At 34.0% G+C, this 24,232-nt stretch overlaps 1 protein-coding gene across 2 annotated transcripts in view; it reads left to right on the top strand.

The window, feature by feature from the left end:
* Nucleotides 1–24,232, top strand: part of LOC127724640 (nuclear pore complex protein Nup205-like) — a 263,442-nt gene that overhangs the window by 193,544 nt on the left and 45,666 nt on the right. For both annotated transcript variants that reach the window (XM_052231664.1, XM_052231663.1), the window contains exon 35: nucleotides 538–786. In XM_052231664.1, coding sequence (XP_052087624.1) covers nucleotides 538–786 — 249 coding nt within the window. The remainder of the gene's footprint in view (nucleotides 1–537; nucleotides 787–24,232) is intronic.

Here is a 24,232-nt window from a genome sequence, read left to right as displayed (position 1 = left end):
AATAAAAGAGGAAAAATAGGCTCAATAGTTCATCAGGAGTATTCCATAAGAAAAAAGAAGACACAAAAAACACATAGAGATTTTCAAAAAATTGGCAGGTAAATTGTACGAGAGTCCAGTACTGGAGAGGATCATCGGTGGCCCAGTAAACAATGAAATGGTACATGTGCAGGATAATATTTCATAATCAAATGATGAAAACAACACACTTATGATTCGTTAGATTTTGTTACATACAACACTTAATGTAACAAATCATACGAACATACTGTTTGTCATGTTTAGTTCCTTTGATCTGTTTTCCACCAACTTGTATCTTTAAAATGTCATTCACATATATGGAAGTATTGTCATAATTTTGTAATCAACTGCAAGTCATAGCTTCTTGATATATGGCACTTAGCTTCATCTGGTTGTGCCATCTATGTAACATTTTTTCAATTCATTCAATGTTCTACATCCTGTTAGTAAAAAAATGATATCTTTAATGTGGGTGTTATTAGTGAGCTATAGCTCACATATCTTATTTTTTTCCAGGTGTACCTGATGTTGAATTTAATGACTTTGACACTTTAGCCATTGAGTTCAGGGCACATAAGATGCAGATTGAACGTCAGATGATATCCCTTTTCCCTAAATTCTGTTTATCTGAGAAATTGAATAAGCAGTGGAAGAATTTTGAGAGTCCACAGGAAGGAAGAGATATTGGAGTGGAGTTACTACTGACGTACCTAGAAATAGCAGCTAATGTTACATCATACTGTAGGACAGTCATTTCAGCTTCAGGTATTCCACATTTTCCATTTCATCAGGGAATAATAAAATTTTAAGATAATTACTCTAACTATTACTTGATTTGTGATATTTTCTCTCACTACTGTATTATGTCATAGTAATGGTCAGCACACAAACATCTGTTCATTTCATAAACACAATACTTTTCAATACCTTAAACACAGGTGCCTGTTATCCTGAAATACCTTGTTTATGTGCAAACTGTGGGCTCTTTTCCGTTTTACGTTTTACGGTGGCACAGGCTAAAACAAGTTTTATCATTGAGGTAAGAATTTTTGTAATTGTGAAATATTGAAACGAAGATTAGTGATTTGTGCACAAGACAATTTAATAGTTTTTTTTACTTTTTCAATGAGGGTTGAATGTTATCTGGTATCTATGATGAGTTTATTTAGATGCATGAAGCTATTACCAATGACCCAGAAAATGTTGACACTCAATATTACCTATGTTATCCTTCTCCAAATACCAACATATTACACGGTTAGCCATTCAGTTCGGAAATACTGAGTGAAACCCTGTGTCTTCAATAAATAGCTTTCTGGACAAAATCCATGATTGTAATTTAATGTCACTGTAGCTCACTTTCATTGCACTTTGAGGCTTATTTAAATGTAAAAGTGTTTTCACTGTAATCTAACTCCCATAAAGTTTGGAAACCAGGCTTCATGTTCGCTGTTTTTCTTCTCAGTAAAACTAGAAATTTGATGTCACATTTTATACATTTTATTATTTTGAAACATTGATATATGAAAGGGTGGGAAATTTCACTTCTGGCTACTTATGGTGGTGGGTTTTACAAATAATACAAAGTTAAGTTAATGAGAAGAGATGGACATCTTATAGGAGTTATTGCCCCTGAAAAGGTTAAAAGTTAGGTTACCTGTAATTGATTATTACTTCATACTGGTACATGATAAAGCCATAATGTCTTTTGCAAAGGATTAGGTCACATATGACCTTGAAAAAAATTAACCGTATGTGACCTTTTGCAAACCAGAAGTAGCCATTTTTGTACGAATTCAAGGGAGAAGTACTCAGAAACAATATTTTTTTTAGAATCAGCATACAGTTACCTTTCAAATGACATGGAAATGATCTTTTGGAAATGGGAAGTAGCTAATTATCTCCTTTATTTGAAAGAAAAGTACATTAAACTATATCTTTTTGTCGAGCTTGCAACAATTATGTCGCGAAAGCGAGACATAGTGATCCTACATTCCATCATCAGCCGCATCAACATTTAGGTTCAGTCTGTGATTAAATTTTTTAAGACATCAGTCCTTCCATTGCATATAGAGTGGCACAAAATTTTAAATATCTCGCGATAATATATCATTTGTTCATGTCTTAGTATTAGGCTTTGCTGTATGTAAGCAAAATAAAAGACTCTGTCATCACCAAATTTAGTTAACTCCAACAGTAATAATGTCTGCCATGATCCATCTAAATTCAAAAGAAATTTTCTAACCCAGCTGATTTTTATAAGCCCGTCAAATTTTTGACGGGACGTATTATGGTATACAAATGTCCGGCATCCGTCCGTCTGTCTGTCCGTCCGTCTGTCCATCTGTCCGTCTGTCTGTCCGGCGTAAACATGTCGCACCGTAACTTGAGAATGACTTATCAAAATTTCATGAAACTTAACATAGTTGTTTCTTATGATGGTCAAACGATCTGTATACTTTTTGGTGAATATAAAATTAAAACTTTTTGAGTTACTGGACTTAGTAACTAAAAACAGGTGTGTGTTTTTTTTCACATGTCGCGCCGTATCTCAAAAACAATTTATGATTATTGCTTAAAACTTTACACACTTCTTAGTTATATTAATCTTAAGATCTGTATACTTTTTGGTGATGATTCAAAATTTTATTTTAGAGATATTGAGTTTTTTGTTAAAAAAGGGGGAGGGGTTTTTCACATGTCGCGCCGTATCTCAAAAACAGTTTATGATTATTGCTTAAAACTTTACACACTTCTTAGTTATATTAACCTTAAGATCTGTATACTTTTTGGTGATGATTCAAAATTTAATTTTTGAGTTGTTGAGTATTTTGTAAAAAAAGGGGGAGGGGTTTTTCACATGTCGCGTCGTATCTCAAAAACGATTTATGATTATTGCTTAAAATTTTACACACTTCTTAGTTATATTAATCTAAAGATCTGTATACTTTTTGGTTTTGATTCAAAATTTAATTTTTGAGATAATGATTTTTTTTTTTTAAAAGGGGGGTTTTCACATGTCGCACCGTATCTCAAAAACAATTTATGATTATTGCTTAAAATTTTACACACTTCTTAGTTATATTAATCTAAAGATCTGTATACTTTTTGGATTTGATTCAAAATTTTATTTTAGAGATATTGAGTTTTTTGTAAAAAAAAAGGGGGGGTTTTCGCATGTCACGCCCTATGTCAGAAACGGTTTATGCTTATTGCATAAAAATTCGCACACAAGACGACGGGCGTATCATGCGCTCATGGCGCAGCTGTTTATTAGATATGTACTAAAAGATGACAAATGATTCATGTTTAAACCTCCCTGCATAAAATCGCCAATCAGTGTATTACATTTTATACGTTCTAATTTCTCATTCTAAGTAAAGTTATAAAAAAGTGTATTTAACTCTTTAATTTTAATCTGGGATAGATTTGGTAAAGCTGTAAGCAAATGAATTATCTTTGGTAATGCCAGAGTCTTGATAACAGTAATTTTACCCAGTAGTTTTGAGATGTTCCAAAGCCTTAAGTATTGATGACATTTCTTTGATTTTCTTTGTGAAATTTATATCTAACATAGCTTGTTATCTAATGAAAAATCTATTCCTCAAAGTTTGAAATTTGACTTTGCCCATTGAAGATTATAATCAGGGCAAAGTATATTGTCTGAATAATTTTTTGTTCCAATCCAAATAGATTTTGTCTTAGATGCATTCATTTTTAGTCCTGATATTCTGTGAAAAGAATCAAAGCATTTTAAAGTCTCCTCTAGAGATTTTTTTTATTTCCATCCAAAACGAGATGTGTCATCAGCATACTGGCTCAACAATAATTCTTTGTTGTGAATAAGAATATCATGGATGTCAGATGTAGATTAAGTTTTAGGGATAATAATTCAACACCAAAATTAAATAAATATGGGGAGAGCGGATTTCCCTGTCTACAGCCTCTATCAAGATTGAAGAAGTTTGATAAGTTTCCATTATTTATTACACAGCTTTTAGCTTTTGAATAGAGAGTCTCAAACCATTTGCACATATCCAAAATTAAAGCTTTTAAGAGCTTTGACTAGAAAATTCCACTCAATAGAATCAAATGCTTTCTCAAAAGCAACAATTAACAGTAAACCGGTTTTATTATGCTCTTTCAGATAGCGTATCAAATCATATGATAAGCGAATATTTTCCCCAATAAACCTAACTTTTATAAACCATTCTGAGTATCACTCATTATAAATGGCAATACTGGTTTGAGTCTGTTAGCTATAGCTGCTGAAGCTATTTTGATGTCTGTATTCAGTGATTTGATGGGTCGCCAATTACTCATATATCTCCTATCTTTTCCTTCTTTTGGAATACAAGTAATGACACTATGATATTGAAAATTTGAAAAGTTTCTATGCTCATACCTAAAATATAAAGATATACAAATGGACCTAGATCTCTCCAGAAAAATTTATAAAAATCGACTGTAAATCCATCTGAACCAGGACTTTTGCCATTTATCACATTTTTCAGTGCAAAAGCACATTCATCAAATGGCAAGTTACCCCCTACCTGCCAACCCTCCTGTTTTGAGCCAGAGTCTCCCGCAAAATCGACTAAATTCAGGAAATCTCCCGCTTGCTGGTCCGCTCCCGCGCGGGAGTATAGAATCTCCTTTTCAGATATCTTAACCGGAATGACCCACGTTCGTATTTCTCAGGATCTTTCTTTACTTTCAATAGAAATAAACAAACAATCGGCGATCATTTGAAAACTTTGGTCTGTAGTTTTTATGTATGATTTATAAGTTATCGAAATCCAACAAGATAGATGTCTTTGTCTGGACCAAGCTGCAGTGTAAAAAAGAAGAAATATAACTGCAAATTTCAAGCAGATTGGATAAAAGATTTTCGATTTTTGTACACCAGAGTACACTCGGCAATGAATCTTAATTTTGCACATCATGTTCAATCAACTTTTCGATTGCTTCTGGTCGGGTCAGTATGACGTTTAAAAACATGCTTAGTGTGAGACTCACAACAAAATCAAAATATGGAATGTTACGAGTATTGATAATTGTCCTGACTCAGAGTTATTGAAAAAGGCAAAAAAAACTTGTATAAATTTAAACAATGAATTGAAGAAATAAAGTATATTTATTATCTCTAATTAGTGTTTTGTAGACAAATAAGTGTACTGGTCATGTTCCTCGTTTCTCGTTTTTTATATAGATTAGACCGTTGGTTTTCCTGTTTGAATGGTTTTACACTGGTAATTTTTGGGGCCCTTTATAGCTTGCTGTTCGGTGTTAGCCAAGGCTCCGTGTTGAAGGCCGTTCTTTGACTTATTATGGTTTACTTTTACAAATTGTGACTTGGATGGAGAGTTGTCTCATTGGCACTCATACCACATCTTCTTATATCTATATATTTAGCTTGAAAATGTCGTTAGTGCAAAATCTCCCCCCTCAGCTGTCATAGCTGAGGGGGGAGATCTCCCTCATTGAAGGTTTCAGAGGTTGGCAAGTATGAGTTACCCTGACAGATCACTTTGTTCCTGTATGAGTTTAACATTATGGTTATAAAAAGAGTTTTCTTGACAGTCAGATCTTCTGCTTGAATACAGAGTTTTATTAAATTTCTGTTGTTCAAAAAGAATGCTTGACTGTTTAGAAATATGTTTACCTTGGTCATCAATCAATTCTGCCATTGTCTTTTTAATGCAGTTACTCTTCTTTAATTTGCAAAAGTATTGGGAGCATTTTTCTCCATTTTTATGCCAGTTTGCTCGTGCTCTGAGGAGTTAACCTTCAATGGTTAACTATATTTGTAGTATGAAATGATTGTAAGGTGTAAATGTGGGTCTGGCAGGATTCAACGTACTTCTAAAATAAATTCAATCGTTTGTTACTTTAGAAGTATGTAAATTAAGTATTTTGACCTCAATTTATACTGGTACCTAAACAGTAACCTGAATACTTCATATTTTGTAAACAAGTGCCTTATGATCTGATATTGCAAGATGAGCCATCCCTTTGATGGGGGGGAGGGGGGGACATGGAAATACTTGGCGTCTGTCCGTCAGGTCTTGTTAGCACTCTCATTTGTACAATTCTTGCTCGATTTTTATGAAACTTATATTGCAGGTTTATATCAGCAATGTTTTGGATGAGTTCGAAAATCAGTGCCGATCAATTATTTTTAAAAGAGTTATGCCCCTTGGAATCATTAATCATATGGAAAATTGTATCACAAGTGCTCTCATGTGTACAATTTTTGCCAGATTTTATCAAATTTATATCAAAGGGTTATATCTTCAATGTTGTGGAAAAATTCGAAAAATCAGTGCCAATCAAATTTTTTTTAAAAGAGTTATGCCCTTTGAAACATTAATTATATTGGAAATTGCATTGCATTTGCTTTCAAGCATTCATTTTTCTCCAAGATATTTATAAAAAAAAAATTAAGTTATTGCCCTTAGATATATAAAATACATTGACATTGGAACTTATAGTTTTTAAAATCTTTAGAATATATTTATTTACATAATGCAAATTACAATAAGTAGTTAGGTTAAGCTCATCTTCGCTAGCCAAGAGTTAGGATCCATTTCCCCTCCTCTCCACCCTTGGCAGATTAAGCCAACATTTGTGATAACAATGTTGCGCCATCTATCGGTAGATTAAAGTCACGCCCATTCCGAATACATTATTCTTGACCAATGGTAACACTTGAACTCTTCAATTTGGAGGTAAAAACACGGTAGCGTCTAGATTCTACACACTTGGTAAAGCAGGAAACAAAAATATACGTTGACATTCATGCATTTGTGCAAGAAACATACACAGGAACTTCTATATGTTGATTAAAAACATTCAAATTGCCACTAAATATAGTTGTATGTCTAGGGATGTAAAGACTTGTTGCAAAATAAGCATGTGGCAATTGTTTACATACACTTTCTACATTTACACGTGATCATGTTATAGGCCCTTTTTGATTGGATGCAGCGAGTTTCGACTGCAACTAATGAAAATCATTACCTTGTGTCTCCGAAATATCTCAATCTGCCAAGGGTGGAGAGGAGGGAAATGGATCGTAACCCTTGGCTAGCGAAGATGGGTTAAGCTTAAACAAAAAAAATAATAATCAACTATTTTAAAGTTGAAATAAATCAAATTTTGATATTTTGTTATAAACCTATGAAAATATTTGATGATTACTGGTCACATACCAATTTCATAGCATAATTTTGCTGGTTAAAGGTGAAAAACTAGTGAACTTAAAGATGAAGGTTGTAAAATGGTAAATATTGGCCATGAAATTTAAAGGAGTAGGTTCAAGACGGGTTAAAATTGGTCCTAAGCTTTTATTTTATTTTATTTTAATTAGGCCAAAATACTACAAATTTCAAATAGAAATAGTTGTGATAATACAGTTGACCCTTGTTATCTAGAAGTCAGTCGGACCAGAGAAATATTTTGTGCTACCTGTATTTCAACTCGAACGAATACTGGAAGTTTGACATACCAAGGGACACAACTCATGCTTACCTTGGTAAGGCTGAAATAAATCCAGATGAATATGGGTAGGGGATCGATACTCTGGTCTGTGATCGATGAATCTATATGTAATGGTCTTTTATTATTATAATCTCTTTTTTATTTCTTTGTACAGTTACATTTTTTTCCTGTGGTGTAACTGAGAGAGTAATTTCCAATCGATCTTAGCATGATTTAAAGTTGACAACATTGTTCATTCTCGTATATAAGAGATTTTAGAAAATTCAGATTTCTTTTCATTATCTTTTATTTCAATCTTTTTCTGCAAGAGAAAATACAAAAAAGATTAAAGATGCTGATTGTGCAGTTTTGTGTTGATCACTAAGTCTTTATCCCTACTTTATACACAACCACGCTCATAAATGTACAATCACGGTTAATTGTTTTTAAAACATTTTAAATAATTTTTCATAAATGAAACAATGTATCACTAATAATGTATTATGGTTATGAAAGATAATCTTGGGTAAACACTCTTGGAAAAGGAATGTCATAAATCAATACAGTGGTCAGTGACCGGAAATTTAATTGCACATGTATTGTCAGATGAACTCTTCAATCCATTTAAATCCCAGAGGTCATGTTTTGACATATGTTTTTGAGATAAATAATGCAATTTGAAAGCTTTTGTTAACCTTGGGACCATAAATTTGGTTTGAGTCAACCAAAATTTCTACTAATCCAATTTCGGCTCATCAGAAGTCAAAATGCATATATTTATATGGAACAAAGTTCGGGACAACAGAAAACTTCAACTCATCAGAAATTTTGAGGCAACCGAGTTCGAGACAACAAGAGTTAACTGTCCTATTAGTACAAATAAACTTCTTTTTGGCACATTACAGTAATTATAAATTTTTCCACTATGTATTACAGTATTTAGAATAATTAATTTGGCTGTTTAAAGATTCAATATGGTTAAGGTCAGAAAATGCATGAAAATGCTGACTATGGGTTGCAGATAAGTGATATTGGCTCCTTGGAGCCTCTAATTGTTTGTAGCACTGGTTAGTTTTTGCAAGGAATTGACTGAAACTCATTGATAAATGAATAAATCATCTATCAATAATCTTTAAAAAGTTGCTTTAATGTACACAATACATTTTTCATGCAGATTCCCTCAGGATACTCAGACTTTAAAAAGAAAATTGATCAAGTGATGAAAAAACAGTTCTTTCTTCAAGGTCGATATCCCTACACAAGTTTTAGTGCTTGCTTTTTGAGACCAAAAATAAGTACTGTTTACATTTACACAAAAAAATATTTTAAATTAATGTTAGGTTATATTGTATCAATGAAAATTTTATGAAATTTTATGTACAGAAAATGTACAGTGTAAAAATAAATTTAAACCACTTTGGTGCACTATCAAATAATAGTTGTTTTTGTCATTTCTATGTTTTAGGTGTAATACCACCATTGATTTTCCCCTATTAGTCTTTGTTAAATTTGCACTTTTCAAAAAATTGTGCAGAATTTATCTTTGTTTCAAATAAAGAAATACTTGGCATGAGTAAAGTTTTATCCTGTCCAGTACTATAGAAAAAATTTCACATAACATTTCATTGCATATAAGAAAATAACCATCACTGGAAGTTAACCAATCAAATTTTCCCCCTTTTTTAACCTGTGTACAAGCTTTAGTAGCCATGTAACATCAAGTTTCCAAAATATTCTATAGAAAACCCCAAATAAAAAAATAATGGTGCTTTGAAATACCCAAGATATATGTTTATGACCCAGAAATGTTTTACTGCAATAAAATTTAGGATTAATAACCTACAACTGTCAAATTCAAGGGAATATTTTTTTCGACCTATTTTCGTATGCAACCGGATGTGACATACTATGATTTGGTGGTATTACACCTTTATTCTTGAGTGTAGTATTTCAAAACAGTTTTTTAAAAAGACTTAATCTTTTGCACCTAGCACAGTCTGGGATTAGACAAGAACACTCTCTGTTAAACTGCCCTTACCAATATCATAGATAAATGGGTACAGGACATGAATGATGGGTACATTAATTTAGCATTCCTATTGAATTTTAAGAATGCCTTTGATGTAGATCTTGATATTCTCTGTAAAAAACTTGAAATTTATGGATCTGATAATGTTGATGTTCAACAAGTACAGATTGGTAATGATCATTCTGAAAAACTTCATATCAAGTATGGTGCCCCCCAAGGCTAGGGCATCTTCTGTTTATTTTATACATAAATTACCTTCCTATCTATATGAAAAATTCTTGCACCAACTTATATGCTGATGATTCAACTTTACATCTTTCTGGTAATTGTTATCAAACTCTGCAGTCAAAGGTACAATAAGATTTGTATTGCATTGAGGAATGGTGCAATGATAACAGTATGTTTGTAAATAAAAATAAAACAAAATATATGATTATTGGAACAAAGCAAAATGCAATGCCACATTACAGTGGAAGTTGTTTAATTATTAGCTCACCTGGCCCAAAGGGCCAAGTGAGCTTTTCTCATCACTTGGCGTCCGTCGTCCGTCGTTGTTAGCTTTTTACAAAAATCTTCTCCTCTGAAACCACTGGGCCAAATTTAACCAAACTTGGCACAATCATCATTAGGGTATTTAGTTTAAAAAATATGTCCGATGACCCCGCCAACCAACCAAGATGGCCTCCATGGCTAAAAATAGAACATAGGGGTAAAATGTAGATTTTGGCTTATATCTCTGAAACCAAAGCATTTAAGAGTAAATCTGACATAGGGTAAAACTGATTATCAGGTCAAGATCTATCTGCCCTGAAATTTTCAGACAAATCTGACAACCTGTTGTTGGATTGCTGCCCCTGAATTGGTAATTTTATGGAAATTTTGCAGTTTTTGGTTATTATCTTGAATATTATTATAGATAGAGATAAACTGTAAACAGCAATAATGTTCAGCAAAGTAAGATCTACAAATAAGTCGACATGACCAAAATTGTCAGTCGACCCCTTTAGGAGTAATTGCCCTTTATAGTCAATTTTTAACAATTTTTCGTAAATTTTTGTAATCTTTTACAAAAATCTTCTTCTCTGAAACTACTGAGACAAATTTAACCATACTTGGCCATAATTATTATTAGGGTATCTAGTTTAAAAAATTTGTCGGATGACCCCGCCTTCCAACCATCATGGCCAACTTGGTTAAAAATAGAACATAGGGGTAAAATGCAGTTTTTGGTTTATATCTCTGAAACTAAAGCATTTAGAGCAAATCTGACAGGTGGCTAAATGTGGCTAAAATGTTCATCAGATTTAGATTTATCTGCCCTGAAATTTTCAGACGAATCCAACAAACCGTTGTTGGGTTGCTGCCCCTGAGTTAGTAATTTTACAGAAATTTAGCAGTTTTTTGTTATTATCTTAGATATCATTATAATATCTTATATCTAATACTATTAATTATGATTTTAACCTTATTTTACATGATTTCCAAAGCATCAGTAAATACAGGTGCGACACAGGCTCTTGAGAGCCTCTAGTTAATAACAAGTTGCTTTCTTTAAAAAAAGAAATCCAATCGTGAAGCTAAGTGCCTGTTTGGCATGAACGATCAGATAACTGATACATAAAGAAGCGTGATTTTACCTATTTTTATACGACCGCAAAAATTTTGCGGTCGTATATTGGTATCACGTTGTAGTCGTTGTCCGAAGACACATTGGTTTCCAGACAATAACTTTTGTTTAAGTGTATGGATTTCTATGAAATTTTACCATAAGGTTTAATTTTATGACCACAATTGGAAGGTTTTGGATTGATTTTGGGGGTTATGGTCCTAACAGTTCTGGAATTAGGGGCCAAAATGGGGCCCAAATAAGCATTTTTCTAGTTTCCAGACAATAACTTGTGAAATGGTGTATGGATCTCTCTGAAATTATAACAAAAGTTACCATATCAAAGGGATGGTAAGAATTTGTTTTGGGGGTTATGGCTCAAACTGTTTAGGAATTAGGGGCAAAAAAAGGGGGAAAAACAAGGGTTTCCAGGTTAATGGACAATTACTTAAGTACAAAACATAATTTTAAAGCAGTGTAAGGGGGGTAATTCAAACACATATTGTCAAATTACCTCCCTTACACTGCTTGTAAATTATTTATAAAGAAATGTATTGTCTTTAGGTTATAAGCTGTCAATTTATTTTTAGAAGTTACTATTTTAAAAATGTTTAATAAAGGTAATTTAATTATAGCCATGATTATGTATGTGAAGGAATTTTATTTTTAGATATTACTATTTAATGTTGCTGATAGAAGCTTTTTAAACGACCGCAAAAATTAAAAATTTTTTGGTCGTATATTGGTATGACGTTGGCGTCGATGTCGTCGTCGTCTGGAGTCGTCCGAAGACACATTGGTTTTCGCACTCTAACTTTAGTTTAAGTGAATGGATCTCCATGAAATTTTACCATAAGGTTCAATACCACGAAAGGAAGGTTGGGATTGATTTTGGGGGTTATGGTACCAACAGTTAAGGAATTAGGGGCCAAAAAGGGGCCAAAAATAAGCATTTTTGTAACTTCCAGACAATAACTTGTGTGTAAGTGTATGGATCTCTCTGACATTGTACAACAAGGTTCCATATCACATAGGGAAGGCTGTAATTGATTTTGGGGGTAATTGCCTCAAAATTTTAGGAATTAGGGGCCAAAAAAGGGGCAAAAAACAAGCATTTTTCTAGTTTCATGACAATTACTTGTGTGTAAGTGTTTGGATATTTCTTAAAATGTACTACAAGGTTCCATATCACAAAGGGAAAGCTGGAATTGAGTTTGGGGGTAATTGCCCGAAACGTTTAGGAATTGGGGGCCAAAAAGGGGCCAAAAATAAGCATTTTTCTAGTTTCCAGACAATAACTTGTGTTCAATTGTATGGATCTCTCTGAAATTGTACTGCAAGATACCATACCACAAAGGGAAGGCTGGGATTGAGTTTGGGGGTGATGAATCATAAGGGGGTTCAAAAAATTTGGGGGGGGGGGGTTATCTTTTTTTTTCTTTTTTTCCTTTTTTTTTTCTTTTAAAATTTTCCATTTTAAGTTGGTTATTTCTGATTTATATTTAAAAGCAAATAATAATGATATGGTAGGAGATACACACCAAACAGGATGTGTAAATTATTATACAATAAGTATTGTGCAATAGCAAGAAATTTTCAATTGCACAGTATTGCACAATAGCAAGAAATCTTCAATTGCACAGTATTGCGCAATAGCAAGAAATCTTCAATTGCACAGTATTGCGCAATAGCAAGAAATATCCAATAGCACAATATTGTGCAATAGCAAGAAATTGTCAATTGTACAGTATTGCGCAATAGCAAGAAATATTCAATTGCACAGTATTGTGCAAAAGAATATACTTCGTATAAATTGCTTATTTCTTGATCAATTTCAATGGGGTTTTATTCTTGAATTCTTGGGGTTCTTTAATATGCTGAATCTAACCATGTATTAAGTTTTTGGATTTTGGGCCCTGTTTTTAAATTGGTCCACATTGAGGTCCAAAGGGTCCAAAATTTAACTTTGTTTGATTTCATCAAAAATTGAATTATTGGGGTTCTTTGATATGCCGAATCTAACCGTGTATTTAGATTCTTAATTTTTGGTTCCGTTTTCAAATTGGTCTACATAAAGGTCCAAAGGGTCCAAAATTAAACTTAGTTTGATTTCAACAAAAATTGAATATATGGGGTTCTTTGATATGCTGAATCTAACCATGTATTTAGATTTTTGATTATGGGCCCAGTTTTCAAGTTGGTCCAAATCAGGGTCCAAAATTAAACTTTAATTGATTTCAACAAAAATTGAATATATGGGGTTCCTTAATATGCTGAATCTAACCATGTATTTAGATTTTTTATTATGGGCCCAGTTTTCAAGTTGGTCCAAATCGGGGTCCAAAATTAAACTTTGTTTGATTTCAACAAAAATTGAATATATGGGGTTCTTTCATATGCTGAATCTAACCATGTATTAAGTTTTTGGATTTCGGGCCCCGTTTTTAAATTGGTCCACATTGAGGTCCAAAGGGTCCAAAATTTAACTTTGTTTGATTTCATCAAAAATTGAATTATTGGGGTTCTTTGATATGCTGAATCTAACCGTGTATTTAGATTCTTAATTTTTGGTTCCGTTTTCAAATTGGTCTACATAAAGGTCCAAAGGGTCCAAAATTAAACTTAGTTTGATTTTAACAAAAATTGAATTTTTAGGGTTCTTTGATATGCTGAATCTAAACATGTGTTTAGATTTTTGATTATGGGCCCAGTTTTCAAGTTGGTCCAAATCGGGGTCCAAAATTAAACTTTGTTTGATTTCAACAAAAATTGAATATATGGGGTTCTTTGATATGCTGAATCTAACCATGTATTTAGATTTTGGATATTGGACCATAATAGGTGAATGTCCAATTTAAAATTTTTAAGTTCTTAAGACCACAATCATTCTGTGTCAGAAACCTATGCTGTGTCAAATATTTAATCACAATCCAAATTCAGAGCTGTATCAAGCTTGAATGTTGTGTCCATACTTGCCCCAACTGTTCAGGGTTCGACCTCTGCGGTCGTATCAAGCTGCGCCCTGCGGAGCATTTTATTAATTTTAGGCATGGTTATGATGTCATTTTCTATTTTAAAAATTATTTAATTTTAGCCATGATTATGTATGTGAAGGAATTTTATTTTTAGATATTACTATTTAATGTTGCTGATGAAAATGTTTTAATTTTAGGCATGATTATGATGTCATTTTCTATTTTAATACTTTTATGATGTATTAAAAGGGTTTTTATGGTTGCAAAGTCCTAGCTGTCAATTTATTTTTAGAAATTACTTTTAAATGCTGATGAAGGAATTTTATTTTTAGATATTACTATTAAAAGTTGCTGATGAAGTTTTTTTAATTTTAGCCATGACTATGATGTCATTTTCTATTTTTGAATTCTTTAATCATGTATTTAAATGGGCTTTTATGGTTAAAATTTTTTTTTTTTTCTAGTTTCCAGACAGTAACTTGTGATTAAGTGTATGGATCTCTCTAAAATTGTACTACAAGGTTCCATACTACAAAGAAAAGACTGCAATTGAGTTTGATGGTTAATGCTAAAAGGGGGATTCAAAAAGTTTGGGGGGAAGGGGGGGTTTCCTTTTTTATTTTTAAGGGTTCATATTTTTTTTTCAAAATTTTCAAAATTTCAAACTTTTGAAAAGTTTCAAGAAGAAATCTTCAATTGCACAGTATTGTGCATTAGATTTGTAAGATCTTTGACCACATTTATTTTGTGTCAGAAACCTATATTATGTCAAAAATTTGATGGGAATCCATATTCAGATAGTATCAAACTTGAATATTGTGTCCAAATTTGCCCCAACTGTTCAGGGTTCGAACACTGTGGTAGTATCAGGCTGCGCTCAGCGAAGCATTTTATTTTAATATAAAAATGTAGAAAAACTGACATGGATTCTTAATGAAGCTGCTGTCTTATGTGGGGTATAATTTTCTTGTTAAAGAAATTATTTCCCTCTCTCCAATCCCTCTCTCTTCCGATAGATAACATTACAACATGCAATCTGATTAAAATTCAGATCGATGTTAACTTGCGTGCTCGTACATATAAGCATATGAGGATAATGAAACCATATCTCTATATTTAAATCAGATGGTACAACATGCTAAATAAGAGGCAACCACGGTTTGTTCCATTCTGAGGTGCTATTTTGGAAATTAGAGGTAGCTTCCTGGCTAAAGTAGAAATGTAAATGTGAAAACAGTCTTTGTTTTGAAGAAGTTTATGAAATGAATTATTATTATTTGTTTGTAGCCAGTTTGAAAATAGTTCAAAACCCTAAGCTATATTCGTATTTGTTAATTCCGAACTAAGACCGTTTTGGAAAATCAATTACACTGGTTTATATTGTTTGGTCATTCATTGGCTATCATATTCGAAATATGCTTGATCACAATTTATTTATACCCCAGGCAACAAACTCATAAACAGACTTTCAGAGTAGAAACAATTTGAAACCTCAACTTTGTATTTAAATCAGTTTGCTCAAACATTTCTCACTTTTTCATTTCATTACTTGTGATTTTGTAAACTAGCAAATATATAATGAAGTTGTTGGTTTGCTCTTTTATACAATTTTCTGACAGACAGAGGGAAGCAGGAATAACAGTGCCAATTCAATATAGCTCATGTCCAGTACGCAATATAAAAATCCTGTTTTTGCAATCGCATGATCGTTTTATACTGATATTGATTTTAAGAAAAATAGTTTGTTGCTAAATTGTTGTCAAAAACGCTCTAGCCTTCTGTTAACTAGACCCTCAAAATTTGTGTATGACTACAGATTGGCTCGACTCCTTGAAAACAAATCAACGGAATTCCCAGAAACTTTCACTGATTATTCTTTAGGTGGGACATGAAGTTGTGCACCTGAACCTTAAACTTTTTATCTGATTTTATTTTGAGGGGGAGGTGACTTGTTTCACATACCGAAATCAAAAGAATTGACTTTGCCAATTATAACTATATGTTTTGGAGAGGGAAGTCGACACACGTGCCATTGGAAAACTGACATATTTTCCTACAAAAATAAAATATGCATCTCTAATTTTATAAAAGGATCATGAATAGATAATACTCATCTTCCTGTTATTATAAGTCTTGGACAATTGCTAGTCTATCCTCGCAAACCACATACTGGTAGTAATTAAGTCTCCCAAACAAAGTTTGGGAAGACTTATTGTTTTTGCTCAGTTCTTATTATTATTATTATTCTTCTTCTTCTTCTTCTTCTTCTTCTTCTTCTTCTTCTTCTTCTTCTTCTTCCGCCGCTTTTAAATTTGAACTTGTCCGCACCCGTTCTCCAAAACCGCTTGTCAGATTAACTTAGGGTTTCACAATATGTTAGACTAACATGTCTAGTGGTGCAATCAGGGTTTTGTTTGTGCAATGGGGTTTATAAAGGGGTACTTTGAGGGGCAAAAAGAAAAGAGGGTTTTACTATAGAACCCTATGGGATTTTATTTTTTTAAATTTTCAAATGATTATTAATTGAAAACCGTTTGTGATAGACACAATCTTTTTAATTGAAAATGTTCTCAATGATAAAGCCCATTAAATGAAATACAGGGTTAGTCCCCAGGGGTCAACCCCACCCCCTACCATTTAAGAAAGTTCTAATACTTTGTAAGTGGTCAAGATCCCCACCCCTAAACCATATATATTTTGGTTTGTTATGCTAAGATGGTTTGAATGATATACAGAGTTAGTCCCCAGGGGTCATCCCGACCCCCTGCCATTTGAGAAAGTTCTAATATCTTGTAAATGGTAGAGATCCCCACCCCTAAACCATATATATTCTGGTTTGTCATGGTAAAGCACATCAAATGATATACAGGGTTAGTCCCCAGGGGTCACCCCCATCCCCTGCCATTTAAGAAAGTTCTAATATCTTCTAAGTGGTCAAGATCCCCACCCCTAAACCATATATATTCTGGATTGTCATGCTAAGATGGTTTGAATGATATACAGGGTTAGTCCCCAGGGGTCATCCCGACCCCCTGCCATTTGAGAAAGTTCTAATATCTTGTAAATGGTCGAGATCCCCACCCCTAAACCATATATATTCTGGTTTGTCATGATAAAGCACATCAAATGAAATACAGGGTTAGTCCCCAGGGGGCACCCCCACCCCCTGCCATTTAAGAAAGTTCTAATATCTTGTAAGTGGTCAGGATCCCCACCCCTAAACCATATATATTCTGGTTTGTCATGCTAAGATGGTTGGAATGATATACAGGGTTAGTCCCCAGGGGTCATCCTGACCCCCTGCCATTTGAGAAAATTCTAATATCTTGTAAATGGTCGAGATCCCCACCCCTCAACCATATATATTCTGGTTTGTCATGATAAAGCACATCAAATGAAATACAGGGTTTGTCCCCAGGGGTCAACCCCACCCCCTGCCATTTAAGAAAGTTCTAATATCTTGTAAGTGGTCAAGATCCCCACCCCTAAACCATATATATTCTGGTTTGTCATGCTAAGATGGTTTGAATGATATACAGGGTTAGTCCCCAGGGGTCATCCTGACCCCCTGCCATTTGAGAAAATTCTAATATCTTGTAAATGGTCGAGATCCCCACCTCTAAACCATATATATTCTGGTTTGTCATGATAAAGCATATCAAATGAAATACAGGGTTAGTCCCCAGGGGTCACCCCCACCCCTGCCATTTAAGAAAATTCTTATATCTTGTAAATGGTTTAGATCCCCACCCCTAAACCATATATATTCCTATTTGTCATTTCTCGAACATTTAAATGACGTATACGGTCAGTCCCAAGGGGTTCCCCCCACCCCCAATGTTCTAATATCTTGTAAATAGTTGAGATCCCCACCCCTAAACCATATATATTCCTGTTCGCCATGTAATGAACATTTGAATGACATATAGGGCCAGTCCCCAGGGGTTCCTCCCCACCCCCAATGTTCTAGTATCTTGTAAATGGTCGAGATCCCCACCCCTAAACCATATATATTCTGGTTTGTCATGCCAAGATGATTTGAATGATATACAAGGTTAGTCCCCAGGCATCACTAATGCATATAACTTTACTGGACCAAACCAATTTTCACTGGACATTGCCCAATGTCAGGCGACCCTGGGAATTACGAATTATGGGAGCTTCGTTTGGGAGACTTCGTAACAGCATCCTGTTACAATCATTTCTTGTTTATAATAGTTTTCAATGCCAAACATCGAGGAATATATCAAACCTCAATTTGTTTTATTTCATTAACCATAAGTTTTAAATAAATAGAGAGTTGTCGCCTCAAAGAAATAAGTTTTCCGCACTTTTTTTCATCATGCTTGAAGATATTGATTTGAAAATTGGTATATAGTTTATGAGTATCTTATATACAAAATGTACTACATCCTTGAAAAAAAAGCCTAGTAAACTATTTTTTTGTGAAAATCCTAGATACTACCTATTTAACTCTGCTAATTAAGTCTCTTCTTCTTCTTCTTTTTCTTCCGCGCTTTTAAATTTGAACTTGTCCGCACCCGTTCTCCAAAACCTCTTTTCAGATTAACTTAGGGTTCAACAATATGTAAGACTAACATGTCTAGTGGTGCAATCAGGGTTTTGTTTGAGCAATGGGGTTTGTAAAGGGGTACTTTGAGGGGCAAAAAGAAAGGAGGGTTTTACTATGAACCCCATGGGATTTTATTTTTTTAAATTTTCAAATGATTATAAATTGAAAACCGTTTGTGATAGACACAATCTTTTTAATTGAAAATGTTCTAAATGATAAAGCACATTAAATGAAATACAGGGTTAGTCCCCAGGGGTCACCCCACCCCCTGCCATTTAAGAAAGTTCTAATATCTTGTAAGTGGTCAAGAACCCCACCCCTAAACCATATATATTCTGGTTTGTCATGCTAAGATGGTTTGAATGATATACAGGGTTAGTCCCAAGGGGTCATCCCGACCCCCTGCCATTTGAGAAAGTTCTAATATCTTGTAAGTGGTCAAGATCCCCACCCCTAAACTCTATATATTCTGGTTTGTCATGCAAAGATGCAGGGGTTAAAAAATCCACTAGCCCGACGCCCGGGACTAGACTTTTACACTTCGGGCAATTAAAACTTGTAACCGAATATGCCCGACGAACTAGTAACAAACAATTCTTGGCATTTCCAAAATAGTAAGTGGAAAATCCCCTCATCACTATTATATCTTAGCCAATCAGATTCAATTACGTACGTCATCCGGGATTCCAAGAATTTGAACCGATTTTGTACATGTTTTTAAAATAGAACAACTATCTCTGGGTGGACCGGTATCATGTATTGATCGCAATTCACGTACTTTCAATATCAATTTCTCAGTACAGGGGGTATTGTACATTGCTTATGCCGAGATTTTCAATTAATGGTACTTGGGTGTATGATGTAATGATCGATATTGACCTGTCTTGTCGGACAGCTGTTAATTTGAGCTTGAAACCATGCACAAATTATTTCTAAACATTTTAGTACGGCCACCGCAGGAACTTTGTCAGTTTCAAAACGAAAAACTGTAGATGAAGGGGGTAATGAGGCTGAAATTTATCCCAAAAAATGCCAAATACGACCAGGAAAAGCGGAAAAAAACATTTATAGTGTCGTGGACAGAAAGATTCCCCATGGATAAGGTCGACTGTTACTGATGATAAACAAGAGATGATGTTTTGTGAATATTGCCGTTATTTTCCTGATCACGCTTATAAAAAGTCTGCTTTGTATGTGGGAACAACAAATATACGAATTGAACCACTGGTTTAACATGACAATATCAATGAACATGTTTTCTGTGCCCGAAAATATTTAACAACCCATAGTACAAGGGATATCCAAAAAGATGTCTAGAGATCCTTGTTATAATTAATAAAACAAAAATTTATTTGATTTATTTTATCAAATACCGTGTATAATGCCGCATTCAAAACAAGGGACACCCACTCTAAATTTGTAAGGTAAACTCGGGCTAGCAGGTCAGTTTTGATGGGCTAGCAGCTCTTTCAACAGGGCTAGTAAAATCCTGCTACCAATAAGTCCTGGGCTAGTGAGCTGTAACAAATTTTTTTAACCCCTGAGATGGTTTGAATGATATACAGGGTTAGTCCCCAGGGGTCACCCCCACCCCCTACCATTTAAGAAAGTTCTAATATCTTGTAAGTGGTCGAGATCCCCACCCCTAAACCATATATATTCCTGTTTGTCATGTCTCGAACATTTGAATGACGTATAGGGTCAGACCCCAGGGGTTCCCCCCACCCCCAATGTTCTAATATCTTGTAAATGGTTGAGATCCCCACCCCTAAACCATATATATTCCTGTTCGTCATGTCTCGAACATTTGAATGACGTATAGGGTCAGTCCCCAGGGGTTCCCCCCACCCCCAATATTCTAATATCTTGTAAATGGTCGAGATCCCCACCCCTAAACCATATATATTCCTGTTGGTCATGTCTCGAATATTTGAATGACGTATAGGGTCAGTCCCCAGGCATCATTAATGCATATAACTTTACTCTACCAAACCAATTTTCACTGGACTTTGCTCAATGTCAAGCGACTTTTGGAATTACGAATTATAGGAGCTTCGTTTGGGAGACTTCGTAACAGCATCCTGTTACAATCATTTCTTGTTTTAGAATGTAAATGTTGGTTTTTATACGCTTGTTTACGTTACGTATTATGGTATACCGCTGACCGTCTGTCCGTCCGTCAACATGTCAGTCATTAATTCAAAAATGCTTTAACTAATATGCATGAAACTTTGGTGAATTGTATATATCTATTGACGTGAGCTCCCTTTCGTTTTTTATAAATTTCAGATTTACCATTTTCGAGTTTGGGGGTTTTATTCATTAAAAAAGGGGAGATTTTCCAGTTTTCGGACAATAACTCTAAAACAATTTCTCCAATTTGCATGAAACTTTCGTCAATTGTTCATAAATTTCGGATTTACCGTTTCAGAGTTTTGGGGTTTTATTCATTAAAAAAGGGGGGATTTCCAGTTTTCAGACAATAACTCAAAAAAATTTCACCAATTTACATGAAACTTTTGTGAATTGTTCATATCTATTGAAGTGAGCCTCCTTTCGTTTTTTATAAATTTCGGATTTACCATTTCCGAGTTTTGGGGTTTTATTCATTAAAAAAGGGGTGATTTTCCGGTTTTCAGACAATAACTCAAAAACAATTTCACCAATTTGCAAGAAACTTTGGTGAATTGTTTATTTCTATCGACATGAGCTCCCTTTTGATTTTTATAAATTTCAGAATATATATTTATGGGGTTTTATTCATTACAAAAAGGGGAATTTTCCAGTTTTCAGACAATAACTAAAATATGCTTTCAGCATTTTTTATGAGACTTTGGTAAATTGTTTATATCTATTTTTGTAAGCTCCCTTTTGATTTTTATAAATTTTCAATTTTACATTTCAGAGTTATAAGATTTTATTTGTTTATAGTCTGACAACAGATTTACTAAGTATTGTGCAACAGCACAGTGTATTGCACAACAGCAAGAAATCTTTCATATAACCAATTTCAAGTTCTTTGATTACATTTATTCAAAAACCTATAATATATCAAATATTTAATTACAATCCAAATTCAGACCTGTATCAAGCTTGAATATGGTGTCCATTTTTGCCCCAACTGTTCAGGGTTGGACCTCTGCGGGCGTATCCAGCTGTGCTCAGTGAAGCAGTTTATTATATTTGATAGAATATAGTTCCATATTTAAGGCAATATTTAGGTCTTCCTGTTCCTGTTTCTATGTTTTCAGAAAACTTAGAAAACAAAGGGTACTTGTTTTTTTTTTGGAAACAATAATTATTACAAGTGTGTATGGTTACAATATTATATTCAATGCCATAAACTGACACTGGAAAAATAATTTTAACATTCCTGGTAGTGAGATCACTAGGGAGAGAAATATTGAGACCACTAGGGAGAGAAATCAATCATTACTGGTATTGTAAACAAGGGAGAGAAATCAATCATTACTGGCATTGAGACCATAAGGGAGAGAAATCCATCATTACTGGTATTGAGAACACTAGGGAGAGAAAACAATCATTACTGGTATTGAGAACACTAGGGAGAGAAATCAATCATTACTGGTATTGAGAACACTAGGGAGAGAAATCAATCATTACTGGCATTGAGAACACTAGGGAGAGAAATCAATCATTACTGGCATTGAGACCATTAGGGAGAGAAATCAATCATTACTGGCATTGAGACCATTAGGGAGAGAAATCAATCATTACTGGTATTGAGAACACTAGGGAGAGAAATCAATCATTACTTGTATTGAGAACACTAGGGAGAGAAAACAATCATTACTGGTATTGAGAACACTAGGGAGAGAAATCAATCATTACTGGTATTGAGAACACTAGGGAGAGAAATCAATCATTACTGGCATTGAGAACACTAGGGAGAGAAATCAATCATTACTGGCATTGAGACCATTAGGGAGAGAAATCAATCATTACTGGTATTGAGAACACTAGGGAGAGAAATCAATCATTAATGGCATTGAGAACACTAGGGAGAGAAATCAATCATTACTGGCATTGAGACCATTAGGGAGAGAAATCAATCATTACTGGTATTGAGAACACCAGGGAGAGAAAACAATCATTACTGGTATTGAGAACACTAGGGAGAGAAATCAATCATTACTGGTATTGAGAACACTAGGGAGAGAAATCAATCATTACTGGTATTGAGAACACTAGGGAGAGAAATCAATCATTACTGGTATTGAGACCATTATGGATTACTGGTATTGAGGACGCTAAGGAGAGAAATCAATCAGTACTGGCATTGAGAACACTAGGGAGACAATAAGTATATACAACAATATAATGTACAGTGCTTTGAATGATCATCTTTTAATTGATTTTTAGACTAAGAGTGATTGTTTAGCTTAATGATTCTATTTTTATACGACCGCAAACAATTTTTGCAGTCGTATATTGGTATGACGTTGGCGTCGTTGTTGTCCGAAGACACATTGGTTTTCGCACTCTAACTTTAGTTTAAGTGAATGGATCTCTATGAAATTTTACCATAAGGTTCAATACCACAAAAGGAAGGTTAAGATTGATTTTGGGGGTTATGGTACCAACAGTTAAGGAATTAGGGGCCAAAAATAAGCATTATTGTAACTTCCAGACATAACTTGTGTGTTAGTGTATGGATCTCTTTGACATTGTACCACAAGGTTCCATATCACACAGGGAATGCTGGGATTGATTTTGGGGGTAATTGCCTCAAAATGTTAGGAATTAGGGGCCAAAAAAGGGGCAAAAAACAAGCATTTTTCTAGTTTCATGATAATAACTTGTGTTCAAGTGTATGGATCTTTCTGAAATTGTACTACAAGGTTCCATATCACAAAGGGAAGGCTGGGATTGAGTTTGGGGGTGATGAATCATAAGGGGGTTCAAAAAATTTGGGGGGGGGGGGATTTTTTTTTTTCTTTTAAAATTTTCCATTTTAAGTTGGTTATTTCTGTTTTATATTTAAAAGCAAATAATAATGATATGGTAGGAGATACACACCAAACAGGATGTGTAAATTATTGTATAATAAGTATTGTGCAATAGCAAGAAATTTTCAATTGCACAGTATTGCACAATAGCAAGAAATCTTCAATTGCACAGTATTGCGCAATAGCAAGAAATCTTCAATTGCACAGTATTGTGTAATAGCAAGAAATATCCAATAGCACAATATTGCGCAATAGCAAGAAATTGTCAATTGTACAGTATTGCGCAATAGCAAGAAATATTCAATTGCACAGTATTGTGCAAAAGAAGATACTTCGTATAAATTGCTTAATTTTTGACCAATTTCAATGGGGTTTTTATTCTTGAATTCTAGGGGTTCTTTAATATGCTGATTCTAACCGTGTATTAAGTTTTTGGATTTTGGGCCCGTTTTTAAATTGGTCCACATTGAGGTCCAAAGGGTCTAAAATTAAACTTTGATTGATTTCATCAAAAATTGAATTATTGGGGTTCTTTGATATGCCGAATCTAACCGTGTATTTAGATTCTTAATTTTT

The sequence above is a fragment of the Mytilus californianus genome, unplaced genomic scaffold (genome assembly GCF_021869535.1).
Source record: "Mytilus californianus isolate M0D057914Y unplaced genomic scaffold, xbMytCali1.0.p SCAF_14, whole genome shotgun sequence".
NCBI classification, from domain to species: Eukaryota; Metazoa; Mollusca; class Bivalvia; order Mytilida; family Mytilidae; genus Mytilus; species Mytilus californianus.
The sequence above is the reverse complement of the archived record's forward strand: the minus strand, read 5'-3'. Positions and strand labels throughout refer to the sequence as shown.